General features: G+C 52.2%; 1 protein-coding gene across 2 annotated transcripts in view; it reads right to left on the bottom strand.

Annotated features, from left to right (window-relative positions):
• Positions 1-11,764, bottom strand: part of RASA3 (RAS p21 protein activator 3) — a 115,430-nt gene extending 103,666 nt beyond the window's left edge. For both annotated transcript variants that reach the window (XM_027589505.2, XM_027589506.2), the window contains exon 1: positions 11,576-11,764. In XM_027589505.2, coding sequence (XP_027445306.1) covers positions 11,576-11,630 — 55 coding nt within the window. In that variant the 5' untranslated portion in view covers positions 11,631-11,764. The remainder of the gene's footprint in view (positions 1-11,575) is intronic.
• Between the last annotated feature and the right edge of the window lie 307 nt (positions 11,765-12,071).

The following is a 12,071-nucleotide window of genomic DNA, read 5'->3' as shown; positions in this document are numbered from 1 at the left end:
AATTAAAAACTCAAAAACAACTGCAGAAAAAGCTCTCAAATCATAGAAAGTGGAAAGGTAAGTGCCCAAGTACCGAGACTCCAGGGCAGGCTCTCAGACTACAGGTGCCCCCAAAACACAGCCACAGACCCCTGGGGTTCAGGTCACAGAGGCCATGTGACTCTCTGCAGTGTATCTGCAGCCTCCACCACATCAAGCAGAAGAAAAAAGATTGATGTGCTTGAGAAACAGGAACTCCTCTTAAATGCCACACACTCTACTATGCATGGCCAGTACTCCCCATGCCAAGGATCTCAGCTAGTGGGAAAGAGTTGTCACAAGGGGTGTGAACCTCCCTATGTCTCCATCCTACCACCACACTGGGCACACAGCATCACGCACCTCTACCCTGAGACAGGCCCTAGGGCCCATGTGTGTATGTGTATGAGCGATGTGTGCCCATGTGTGTGCCCGTGTGTTCATCTGTGTGTTCTGTGCATGTATGTGTGTGGTGTGCCCGTGTGTATACACGTGTGTATTCTGTGCATGTGTGTACACGTGTGCATCAGTGCATGTATTGTGTGTGCATGCGTACATAGTGTGCCCGCATGTATACACGTGTGTATTCTGTGCATGCGTGTGTACACGGGTGCATTGGTGTATTATTCTGTGTGTTCATCTGTGTGTGTGCATGCATAGTGTGCCCGCATGTACACACGTGTGTTCTGTGCATGTGTATGTACACGTGTGCATCGGTGCATGTATTCTGTGTGTATGCATGCATAGTGTGCGCGCATGTATACATCTGTGTATTCTGTGCATGTATGTGTGTGTACACGTGTGCATCGGTGTATTATTCTGTGTGTGTGCATGTGTACATAGTGTGCCCGTGTGTATACATGTGTGTATTCTATGCATGTGTGTGTGTATACGTGTGCATCGGTGTATTATTCTGTGTGTTCATCTGTGTGTGTGTGCATACATAGTGTGCCCACATGTATACACATGTGTTCTGTGCATGTATGTATGTGTACACGTGCGCATCGGTGCATGTAGTCTGTGTGTGTATGTGTGTGCATTTGTACATAGTGTGCCTGTGTGTGTTCTGTGCGTGTGTGTACACGTGTGTGTATTGTTTGTGTGCATGCATATAGTGTGCCCGCATGTACACACATGTGTATTCTGTGCATGTATGTGTGTGTACACGTGTGCATCACTGCATGTATTGTGTGTGCATGCGTACATAGTGTGCCCGCATGTATACGTGTTCTGTGCATGTGTGTGTACATGTGTGCATCAGTGTATGCATTGTGTGTGTGCATGCATATAGTGTGCCCATGTGTATACACGTGTGTGTTCTGTGCATGTGTGTGTACACGTGTGCATCGGTGTATAATTTTGTGTTCATCTGTGTGTGCATGCGTACAGTGTGCCCGCATGTATACACGTGTGTATTCTGTGCATGTATGTGTGTACACGTGTGCATCGGTGTATGTATAGTGTGCCTATGTGTATGCGTGTGTGCATACTTGTGTGTGGTGTGTGTGTGTACATTCTGTGCCCATGTGTGTGTACACACAAAACCATGTCCCAACAAGAGGCAGCCTCGTAAGTACAGACAGATGACTGCCTCCCTCAACTAAACCCTCTGCCTTACAGGATTCAGCCGTGAGGAAAGTTCAAGAACACTTGGCTCCTCTGTAAGCCTGACCAACTCCGGGACATACTGCATGCTGGTGCTAAGTATTTTCCGTGTATACATCATATAGGCAGAGTTCACTGCCCTTGAAACTCACCCCTATAAATTAATAAAATATCCAATTATTTGATCCTAAGTTAACTATTCATGAGGGGCGCCTGGGTGGCTCAGCTGGTTAAATGCCTGCCTTTGGCTCGGGTCATGGTCCCAGGGTCCTGGGATCAGCCCCACGTCGGGCTCCCTGCTCCGCGGGAAGCCTGCTTCTCCCTCTCCCTCTGCCTCTCCCCTTGCTCGTGCTCTTTCTCTCTCTCTCTGTCAAATAAATAAATAAAATCTTAAAAAAAAAAAAACTAAACTATTCATGGCAGTCAGCCCCAGGACAGGCTAGCAGGGCCTTCTAAGCAGACAGAGCTTGCCAGCCTCAGCCCTGAGTGGTCTGGAATTCCCCGGCCAGGCCCTCATCCCAAAGGCCATGGGAAAATCAGCAGGTCACAGCACGCACCCCAGACCTCAAAACAAGTAGTGGGCTTGGTCAGGTCCCCTAGGGTCTTCACACTGATGGGTTTTCCAGAACCCACTCGTATTCCTGGATCTCAGTCTGACCCCAGCCTTGGAAAGTCCCAGTTTAGCTGGGCCAAAATAAGCAGGTACCCAGAGGCTTAGGGGCCTGGGGCTGACATACCCTCTGAAGCGTCCGAGTTTAATTGCCCCACTCGACCCATCTTCCACCTGCCGCAAGGCCACGCCTTCACTGCCTGCCTTGTCCAGAGCGCTTTCCCTGCATAAGGTAAGGTTGGCACCAGGGGGAGGGCGGGTGGGGAGTGGGGCCACCCGACCAGGAGGAGGGGATGATCAGACAGAAGCCAGAGGGCGGGAGACAGGTGGGGCAGCCCTCCTTCTGAAGCAGGTCTCAGGTGCTCCAAGACAGCTCAAGACCTCACTCAGCTGGGAAGTGGGTCAGCAGGCTCTGAGCCCCTGGATATCCACACATTCATCCGAAGGGGTCACTCTGCTAAGTCCCATAAATGCTCATTTAAGGGTTCACTGAGGAGAAAGGCAGGGGTGGGGAGGCAGCTATCTCTTGTCTGAGGAAGTAATCTGATAACACACCCAAGAAGGCAGTTCCTCCCTAACCCTAACCTATGCTGGGTTTTGGACACTGTAAGTCCATCAGAAGCCAACTTGGGCAACCACAGGCTCTCTTACCAGTGTGATTTTAGAAAAGTCACCAGCTTCTCTGAGCCTCAGAGGTGGGGGCCAGTTAAAATATCTGTCCTGTGCATTGCACAGAATCATTAGAAGACCAGACAGGAAGGTGCACTGCTTTGCTCAGCGTGTGCATGACTCCCTAAGCAGTGACTGATCTGGTGGAGTGAAAATGGACAAAATCAAACAAACCTTCTGTTCTTGTACCTCCCAGAAGTGGATTCGGGACCAAAAACAGAAACCACAAGAGCTAAAAAAGGAAAACGAATCTTTTTCCTTAAAAGAAAGGAAACACACAACAAAGCCGCAGAGATCTAGAGGCACACGTGACAGTCCTCAAGCACTACATGGGCTCTTAGAACGTACAAGACGACAAAGGAGGAACCAGCCCTGACCCGGTGCATGAGACAACTGGCTCACACGAAGATCACACCTAACTGGACCCACATTGTAACTTAGAAAACTGTGGAGTCCAAAAACAAAGCTCCAGAAAGAAATACACAGATAATTAGCACTCTCAACTCTGTTAAATGTCCTGAAGAATCGAGAAGCCAGAGCTCCATCCCAGGAGACTGCCAGCCCTAGAGACTGAGAAAGGAGGAAGATGGTTCTCAGGAAAAGCCTGGTGACTGGGTCCTGCTCCTGGTGTGGAAGGAGCCACCGAAGGCACCTGCAGCTGCTGAGCAGAACGTGTTGCGGATGATGAGCAGGGGGCTAGCCAGCCTGAGAGGAGAGCACCACTGGCCACGGGTTTCCAGGCTGAGTCACCCCTGAGTCTAAGAAAGATTTGGTCACTTTGTTTACCTTTGGGTTTTATCCCACTGGCAATTGGGGGCCATGACAGAATAAGGCTTCACATTTTGGAAATCATTCAGATAACAGGAACAGAAACAATGTAAAGAGGAAAAAACAGGCATGAGAGTCATTCCTCGACAGACTTAGGAGTGAAGGGTACTGTTCTGTTTCTAGAAAAAGTTCTGTTTTACTGTGTACCTTGAGCACAACCTTCAGCCTTCTTCCAGCCCTCAGATGAGTGTGCTGCCCCTCACAATGTGGTTCAGATGAGAGATGCACCATGTGTGGTTCAGATGTGTGAGATGCACCACGTGTGGCTCAAATGAGAGATGTACCATGTGTGGTTCAGACGAGAGATGCACCACATGTGGTTCAGATATGTGAGATGCACCACGTGTGGCTCATGTGTGAGATGCACCACGTGTAGCTCATGTGTGAGATGCACCATGTGTGGCTCAAATGAGAGATGTACCATGTGTGGTTCAGATGTGTGAGATGCACCATGTGTAGCTCAGATGAGAGATGCAGAATTTACCAACTGTATCAGGATGCGGCTGTCCCCAGAGAGGGGTTTAAACTTACTGGAAAACTGACACCAGGGGCACCTTGGTGTCTCAGTTAAGCGTCTGACTCTTGATTTAGGTTTAGGTCATGATCTCAGGGTCGTGAGATCAAGTCCCAGGTCGGGCTCCTCACTGGGCAGGGAGCCTGCTTCTCTCCCTCCCTCTGGCTCTGCCCCTCCCTGCCCACAAGCACTGGTGCATGCACTCACCAACTCTCTCTCTCTAAAAAAAAGAAAACTGAAACCAGCAATGCTAAATTTCAGAATGGACAGAGCTACAGCCCCAGGGAGTCCAGCCCTATGGGCAGAAACACGCCTCACTCTTTCAGACACTCGTCAAACAAGGAATCACTATCTTTGATCCCACTGTCAGCTTGATGATCCACAACTTCCAGCAAAGACAAAATACACACTCAAACCAAAAGCTTCCCACATGCTGAAGCCCAGGTGACCCTTGAGTTTGACCTAACAAACCTTGTGTGAGAACCACTTCCGGTGCCCCAGCCTGCTCTGCGGCCAAGAATAAGGGACTCACCTCCTTATTTCTAAGGATGATCATGGGACCTGCACTTATACTGAAGACTGAACACGTTAAGTGTTAATTCTGAACACTGCCTCACACTTAGAGAAAAGACCTGGGCCATCTGTTATGGATGATGTGACTTTAAATTCCCTTTCACCTGCGTCCGTTCTCTGCACGTGGCAGCTGACCCGCGGACACTCACAAGCCAGTCCGGGCACTGCGCTCGCACGGCCCCCCCTTTGCCCCGGCATCTGGTTCGCTGTTTCTGGGCCCCAACGCAGACCCACTCCCAACTCTCCCACACCTGTCAGCAATCTAGGTAAATTATTTTGCCTTTCTGGGCCTTTTCTCTCCAGGAAGTTATTCTTTCCATTTTTAAAGTTGTGATTTTTAAACTCTTCACATGCCTATCTACATACACAACTCCCCGCGCGCGCCTAACAGTAACATCCTCGATTTTCTGAAGCAGACCTTTTCTTTCTCACTCGCTTTCCTCTTCCATACTCCCCACCCCAGCGAGTCCAGCTGATAGGCTTGTGTGCCCCTTTATGTCCACACCTGCACGTGTGTATCTGTGTTTTACTATTCTTGAAGGGGTGAACTTAGGTAGATTTTTCTGCGTTTCGTTCTTCTTTCTAGTCATACCCCTTGGAACTTCCTGCATATCACACAGCCTGGCCGGGCTCTAACTCATTCCTCTAAAAGCTGCATAATATTCCACACTGTGGAAACCCCATAGTATAATCACCCTTTCGATTGGCATTTACTTGGTGTCTACTTTTTGCTAGTGTTCATTTAACAGCAGACTGCCGCAGATCATTCCTATACATTACTACCTGCTGGTTAAAGCCCCCTTAGTCGGTCATGGTATAAGCCCTTCCTTCACTGTGCAGATACAGACCCCCACTCCAACATCAGGATGCAGAAGACCAATCAGTGAGGACTCCCTGCTCAAACACCGTGATCTCCCCTCTGCTCTCAAGCCTCAGAACTTCTAGGGGCAACCACCACCGCAAGACAGGACATTAAGTCCCCACAAGGGTCACCTGGAGGCGTGAGGACCATCCACACACGGCGCTGACCATGCCAGCCATGCCAGCCACCATGCTGTCCCCCCAGAGGCATCCATGCAGATCTACATCACAAGCTGGCTCCCACTTCTCAAAAACTCATGGCAGGTTCAGGGCCACTTTCTCCCAACACCTTTCCTGACCTTACCTACGTGCAAACACACACGTGAAGTCCAGCCCTCTCTTAACTGATGCATCTAGCTATAGCGGGAACTCCACTTTGTCGCCCGACTAACAGAATAGCTTCAAACTGTCCAGGCAGTAATACCTCCTGCCTAGAAAAATGAAGCAGGGCAAGTGCCTTTGTTCACACGGGCTCATTAATTGCACAAGAAAGGTCTTATGCTCCGCTTTGACCGACAAAGAAACCGAGGCAGGGAGGGTTTAGAAGATTGTCTGAAGTTGCAGAATTAGTGAGAAACACAGTCTTGGATCTGGGATCCCAGGTACTGTCAGTCACACCCCCTCTCCTTGGCCAGCTCCCGGGGACTCTTATCCCTCCCTTGGCCAGGGGGGCTCTGCCTGTGCCTCCAACAGTCTGAATCCACCTCCAGGGGCACTAGGAAGCGGGAAGTGCACTCGAAGCCTCACCTTCAAGGGCAACTTGCAAACCTCAATTTTCAGGCGTTCGCAGCTACCGCTTCTGCTTGTTTCCAGCAAATACATCCATCTCCTTTCTAAACAAATACACAACTATGACGAAAACATGACATGCCGATGCTCCGATTCCCCGATACCTTCAGGAAGGTGTGAGTGTTTATACGCTCAGGTGCCTCATTACTTTCAGGGAAGCAAATCTAAACATCCTACCAAATGCTGTATATTCCAACCAAGCGAGTCCACCCACAGGAACCCACGCTCTGCTCACCTGAGAGTCCACCCACAGGAACCCACGCTCTGCTCACCTGAGAGTCCACCCACGGGAACCCACGCTCTGCTCACCTGCCCAATGCCTTTTTACAAAACCTATGTGTTGCCAGTGACCCTACTTAACAAATCATCTCTGGATTTCGGTATTCTGTTTAAGACTCCATCTCCGCAATCCCTCGCCTCCCCAACTTCCACCCCGGCAGGCCCCGGCCAATGACTACAAGTCTCAGGACAACAGGGCCAGTGCCCCCGGCTGTCCACCAAGAAACAGTGGTCCTGCTCCCTCCCGGTCGTAGAACTCACCACTTCCGTCTTTGCCAGCCCTGCACTGTACCCCCCACCGTTCAAATCCATGATCACACAGAAAGACAGACCACGGTAAGTGGAGAGAACAAGAACATCAGCATCAGTTTAAACCCCAGCTCTGCTCTTACAGGCTAGGTGACTTTGGGCAAGTAAATTAAGTTATAGGGGTCTCCCTTCCTCAACTTCAATGTCACAGACTTGTGAGAACACAGATTAAAATGAGATAATACACACAAACTGGATCCCGAAAGTCTGCAACTCTCTCCACGCCACACATGCACAGCAAACCCACCCCTCCCAAGTAAAACCTGGGGCCACAAACTAAAATCACCCTTGGCCCCTGAGCCCGGCTGCTCCCCAGCCATAGCGCAGATCTGCACACTAGTCTTTAGGGGTTAAAAATAGCACAGGCAGCTGGCTGAGCTCGGTTAATAGAATATCCAGGTTAATTTTAGCATCAGAGAGCTCAAGAGAATATAAAATCCCTGACGCCAAGAATCATGTGTGGCCTCCCCTTCTTTCGCTGTCAAACACAATGTCACTGGTATCACTCCCTTATATTCACAAAATGTTTTCTCTGATTGGGAAAACCACGTCTTCTTAGCCCTGTGAAGACACTACACCCACAACCTTATCACAATAATCTTACCATCTGACCCTTCTAGGGCCCCGCAATGAGCACACTACTGCCTCCCATGTAGGAAACTTGGTTAAAGATCCCACTTCGAACAGAGCTGACCCAGAACCCCAAGCTCTCAGCCCCTGCGCTCTGGGCCTTCTTCACTACACCCCTCCAAAGCAGCCATCTGGCCAAGGGAGGTGCAGGCCAGAGACCGTCAGCCACCGTTTCCTGCTCTCTCACCTCACTCTGTTCCCTGCCCAGGGGACCTCCTGCTTCTGGCGGCACTGTGTTTGTGACTCGCTGGAGGGAGGGCGCGAGGCTGGGGCAGGCCTGCCTGGGCCCACAGCACCAACACCCTGCAGGGCCATGTTTTGCTGAATGGGAGGGGCTGTCAGTTCTGATGTGCCATCGACCTTCTTGGGGGACAGGTTGTAATCTTACAGAGAAGGAACATGAGAGTGTGCTCTGAGCCCAGCTGAACACAAGAGGACCCCAGAAGGACGGGAGGAAACGGGGAAGAGAGGAAAGCCTGGGGCAAGGAACCAGGCAGAGTGCGGCCTCACACGGGGCATACCCGCCCACACACCAGGGAGACCAAACTGGGCCCTCAAGCCTGATGATGAAAACCATTAGCAGAGCAAGAGGGCTTTTCTCACTCTGGAGTGCAAGCCTAGGGTTTTATTTTATTTTATTTTTTAGCTTGACAGAAAAACTTTTGTGTATTGCTCTTAACTGAACACAGTTATCAAGGTAAGAGGGTACTTTAAAAAAAACCAGAGGTAACTATCATGGAAAAGGAACACAGCACTGGGAAGTAAAGCTACACCGCAATGCCTGTGTCCAAAATGTCCAAAATAACACAGCCAGAGGGCTCTGGCTGTGGGTCCTCCGCACACTCCTCCCCCACAGTCTTCAAGCTGCTTCCCTCCAGCACCAAGGCCCTGACTCATGGAAAGTCAGAAAAGCACACTTCCTCTAAGTTACCATTTCATAGGAAGTGCATCTGGCCTTACACAACAGGAGATGCTAGTATAAAAACACTAACAACTGTTACCAAAGGTAGACAATGTTTAAGAGTTTTAAGTGTACATAAGAACTACCCAAGATAACTGCAAGATTTCATTGGGGAAAGCAACAGGCTCTTCAAGACAAGGACTCAAACACAGTTACAGTAAAAATGCCTCCCTCTGATTTGGCTTTTGCAAAAGGTGGACGGGCAAGAGAAACGGCAAGAGGAAAACGAGGGAGAGATTCTTCCCATTGTCCCCAGCCTCAGCCCGTCAACGGGACAAGTACCACCACACAATCCAAAACCATTTAAGAACTAAGGGCCAAGGTCCCAACTCCTAAAAGACTGTTCACCCCCCAAAAATGTTCTGCCTTTTTTCTTAGCAACAGGAGTAGTGATATTGCTTACTGCTTAACTTCAGGGAGAATTTTTCTTTCTCTCCCTTTCTGGTAGTGAGGGGGTGGGTATTAATGCAAGCTGGAACAATACCGTCTTGTAAGCCCCCACCGGATGCAGCAGACAATTACTGCCTGCATTTCGCAAATGGAAAAATGAGGCTATGGAAGGGGAGGACACTTGCTCTGGGTCAGCCACCCAGCCAAGAGCACACAGGCATGCAGCCAGCTAGCCTGGAGACAAGGTTCAGAGATGAATGGATGGCCTGGCCAGTGTGTCCCTGAACAAGGAGAGGCGAGTGTGCATGTGACCATGTGTATGTATGATTCATGCGTGTCTGCCCCTCTTCCAGATCAACTATGGTGTTCCTCGTCATCTTGTGCCTTTAGGACCAGGGCATTCAGGCAGATCACAGCCAGGACTGGCCACACGAGACAACTAAGGAAAGAAATCAAGAGCTCAGCACACCACCTTCCACGCTCAGAACTATGCTCATCCCATTCTATTAACATGCTGTCCCTCGAGTTAAATGAGACTAAGCCCCAAACCAGCCCACCCAGTCCGCCTTCAGGGCCTGCAGCCCAGGCTTGAACTCCGAAGCACAGCCTACACCATGTCTGTGCTCAAACACGAGGATGCCCTGCCTGTGCTTTGTGTAGGCCCTTGCTCCCTGACCACTCCCAGCTACGAAGGTGAGACAGATACCTCCCTCTTGCAGCCCAGCACTGTGCACTGTGGATGAAGACCCTCGGAGAGGAGAGAGAGACAGGAGCTTCCTGGAGATGGAAAAACATCCAGGGAGTTGGAGGTGGTGCTGTCCTCGATGCTACATCCCTCAAACGTGGGGAGGGGCCCCAAAGCTTCCAACAGTACCCACCCCCACATGGGGTTGGAGATGGCAGATGTGTCAGTCACTGCACTGTTCCAAAGCTGAGCTGAGGTGTTTCTTTCCCTTGTTTAAAGTGGAACACAAAACACAGAAAGCCTCACCAAGCAGTCTCTTCAAACCCTCTTCCTTCCACACCAGGCCCCTCCTTGTCAAGATCCAGAACCCACCCACGGACAGACACTGGCAGGCTAGTAGGGCTGCTCTCCTGCATCTCCAGGGGTCTCCTCACTCCCCTGCTTCATGTACTGTGCCATTCTGGAAAGAAATCAACCCTCTCTGCTCAACCTAGCACTGTTCCAGAACGCTGCTGGAGTCCAGTATGAGACTGGCTGTGCCGGGCCTGAACCACAAGGTCCTCAGACCCATTCCTGCCTGCTGTACCTGGAAAGCCTGGCACACTCCTCCACAACCAGACCCCACCCCAAGGTGCCCCTCCTGCTCCCTTGATTAAGGAAGCATCTGAAACCCTCCGGGGTGATGTCCCTCACACAGCTCAGTGGACCCAGGTGCTGAGTGAGGGCTCTTGGCTGAAGGACCCTAGTAGAGGCAGTTTGCCTGCCCCCACTTCAGCGTCATGCAATGCTGAATCTCTCAGTATGAAAGTGACAGCAGATTTCAACCAAGTAAACAAGAGAAATCCTCTGCAGGCAGACTCTTCAAGCCTGAAGAGCTGCTACATCCAATCCACAGTGCTTCTCAGCCAAATATCAACAGTGTCTCAGCGATGATCCATAAACCAAAATAAAGCAGACAGGAAACAACACGCTGATTTGGGGTAGCTGGAATTCCTCAGGCAGCATCAAATGTCATCAACAACTGACATTCAATCACTGGGTGCCTGGCTCGGTTCCCAGCAGCCCCTTTTCACATGGGAATAGAAGGGAATGTAGACGCAAGAAGGACCCTGAGGACGGGCGACACTGCGGGTCTTCAGAAGCCCTCTCCACCCTAAGCTGTCCTGTCACCCGGCACATTTACGGCATCAATGTGTTACAGTCACTCCAGGCAAGGATCTTGTTTTTAGGAGGGGAAAAAAACTTGCACATCACCCTCCCGAGACAAAACAGCACTGGGAAAAAGCAAATCTCTCCAGATAACCCCAGGAAGTCCAGATATAGCCTTCCAGCCCACTCCAGAATCTGTATTTCATTTCCCTCCCCCAGCTCTTGGACCCAGTGGGAATGACACGGCCTGAATGGCAGGCGCTGGTGGCCCAAAGCTCCTCCAGCCAGTTCTCAATGGAGGGGGGGCTGGGGGCGGCTCCCCGTCTCCCAGCCCGAGACAGCCCCGAGCCAGGCGCACTCCACACATCCACACTCGGACCGGTGCACGCGCACACACACCCACGAACACACGCACACACATCCGCCCACACGGACGCGCGCACCCGCACCAGCCCGCAGCCAGACCCGGGCCCACGCCCCTGGAGGAACGGGTGGAAGGAAGTTTCTGGGTGAAGCAGCTGAGGGGTGATGCGGAACCTGAGGTCGGCGGATCAGCCCCCGGGAACGCACGCACCCAGGCTCCCACTGGCGCGCGCTCCCAGCGGGGACTGGACCCGCGTCCTGCACCGCACTGCCCCCCACCCCCCGGACCGCGCCCGCCGCAGCCCGGCCTGTCCTCGGGGGGAGGGGACGCACGGCGCTCACCGATCTTGATCTTCACGCTCTGGAAGACCCGGAGCCCCTCTTCCTCCACCGCCATGCTGGGTCGCCCGCCCGGAAGCCCGCGGACCTCGCCAGAATCTGCGCGCCGAGCCCCGCTGAGCAGCCGGAGCCCGAGCAGCCGCGCAGTCCCAGCGCTCTGCGCCAGACCCCGTGCGCGCCGGGTCCGCGGCGCCACCGCCGCCCGGCTCCGCCCACTGGCCTGCCCAGCTCGCCATTGGTCGCGGCCACAGAGAGGCGGGGCATGACAGTTCCGCCCCCGAGCGACCACAACTGCCCATTGGCTGAGGTCTAGGAGGCGGGAGCGAGACGGCTCCGCCCGCAAAACAGCTCCAGCTCCACATTGGCGGAGACTCGGAGAGGAGAGGAGTCGGTCTCAGGGGAGGGCTCAGAAGGGACCCGGCGGTTGTGGGGGCGCGGAATGGGGAGGAACCATGCGGGGAGGCGAGAGGAGGGGGGAACCGGGAGAGGGGGGAACCTG

The sequence above is a fragment of the Zalophus californianus genome, chromosome 3 (assembly GCF_009762305.2).
Source record: "Zalophus californianus isolate mZalCal1 chromosome 3, mZalCal1.pri.v2, whole genome shotgun sequence".
In the NCBI taxonomy this organism is placed as follows: Eukaryota; Metazoa; Chordata; class Mammalia; order Carnivora; family Otariidae; genus Zalophus; species Zalophus californianus.
The sequence above is the reverse complement of the archived record's forward strand: the minus strand, read 5'-3'. Positions and strand labels throughout refer to the sequence as shown.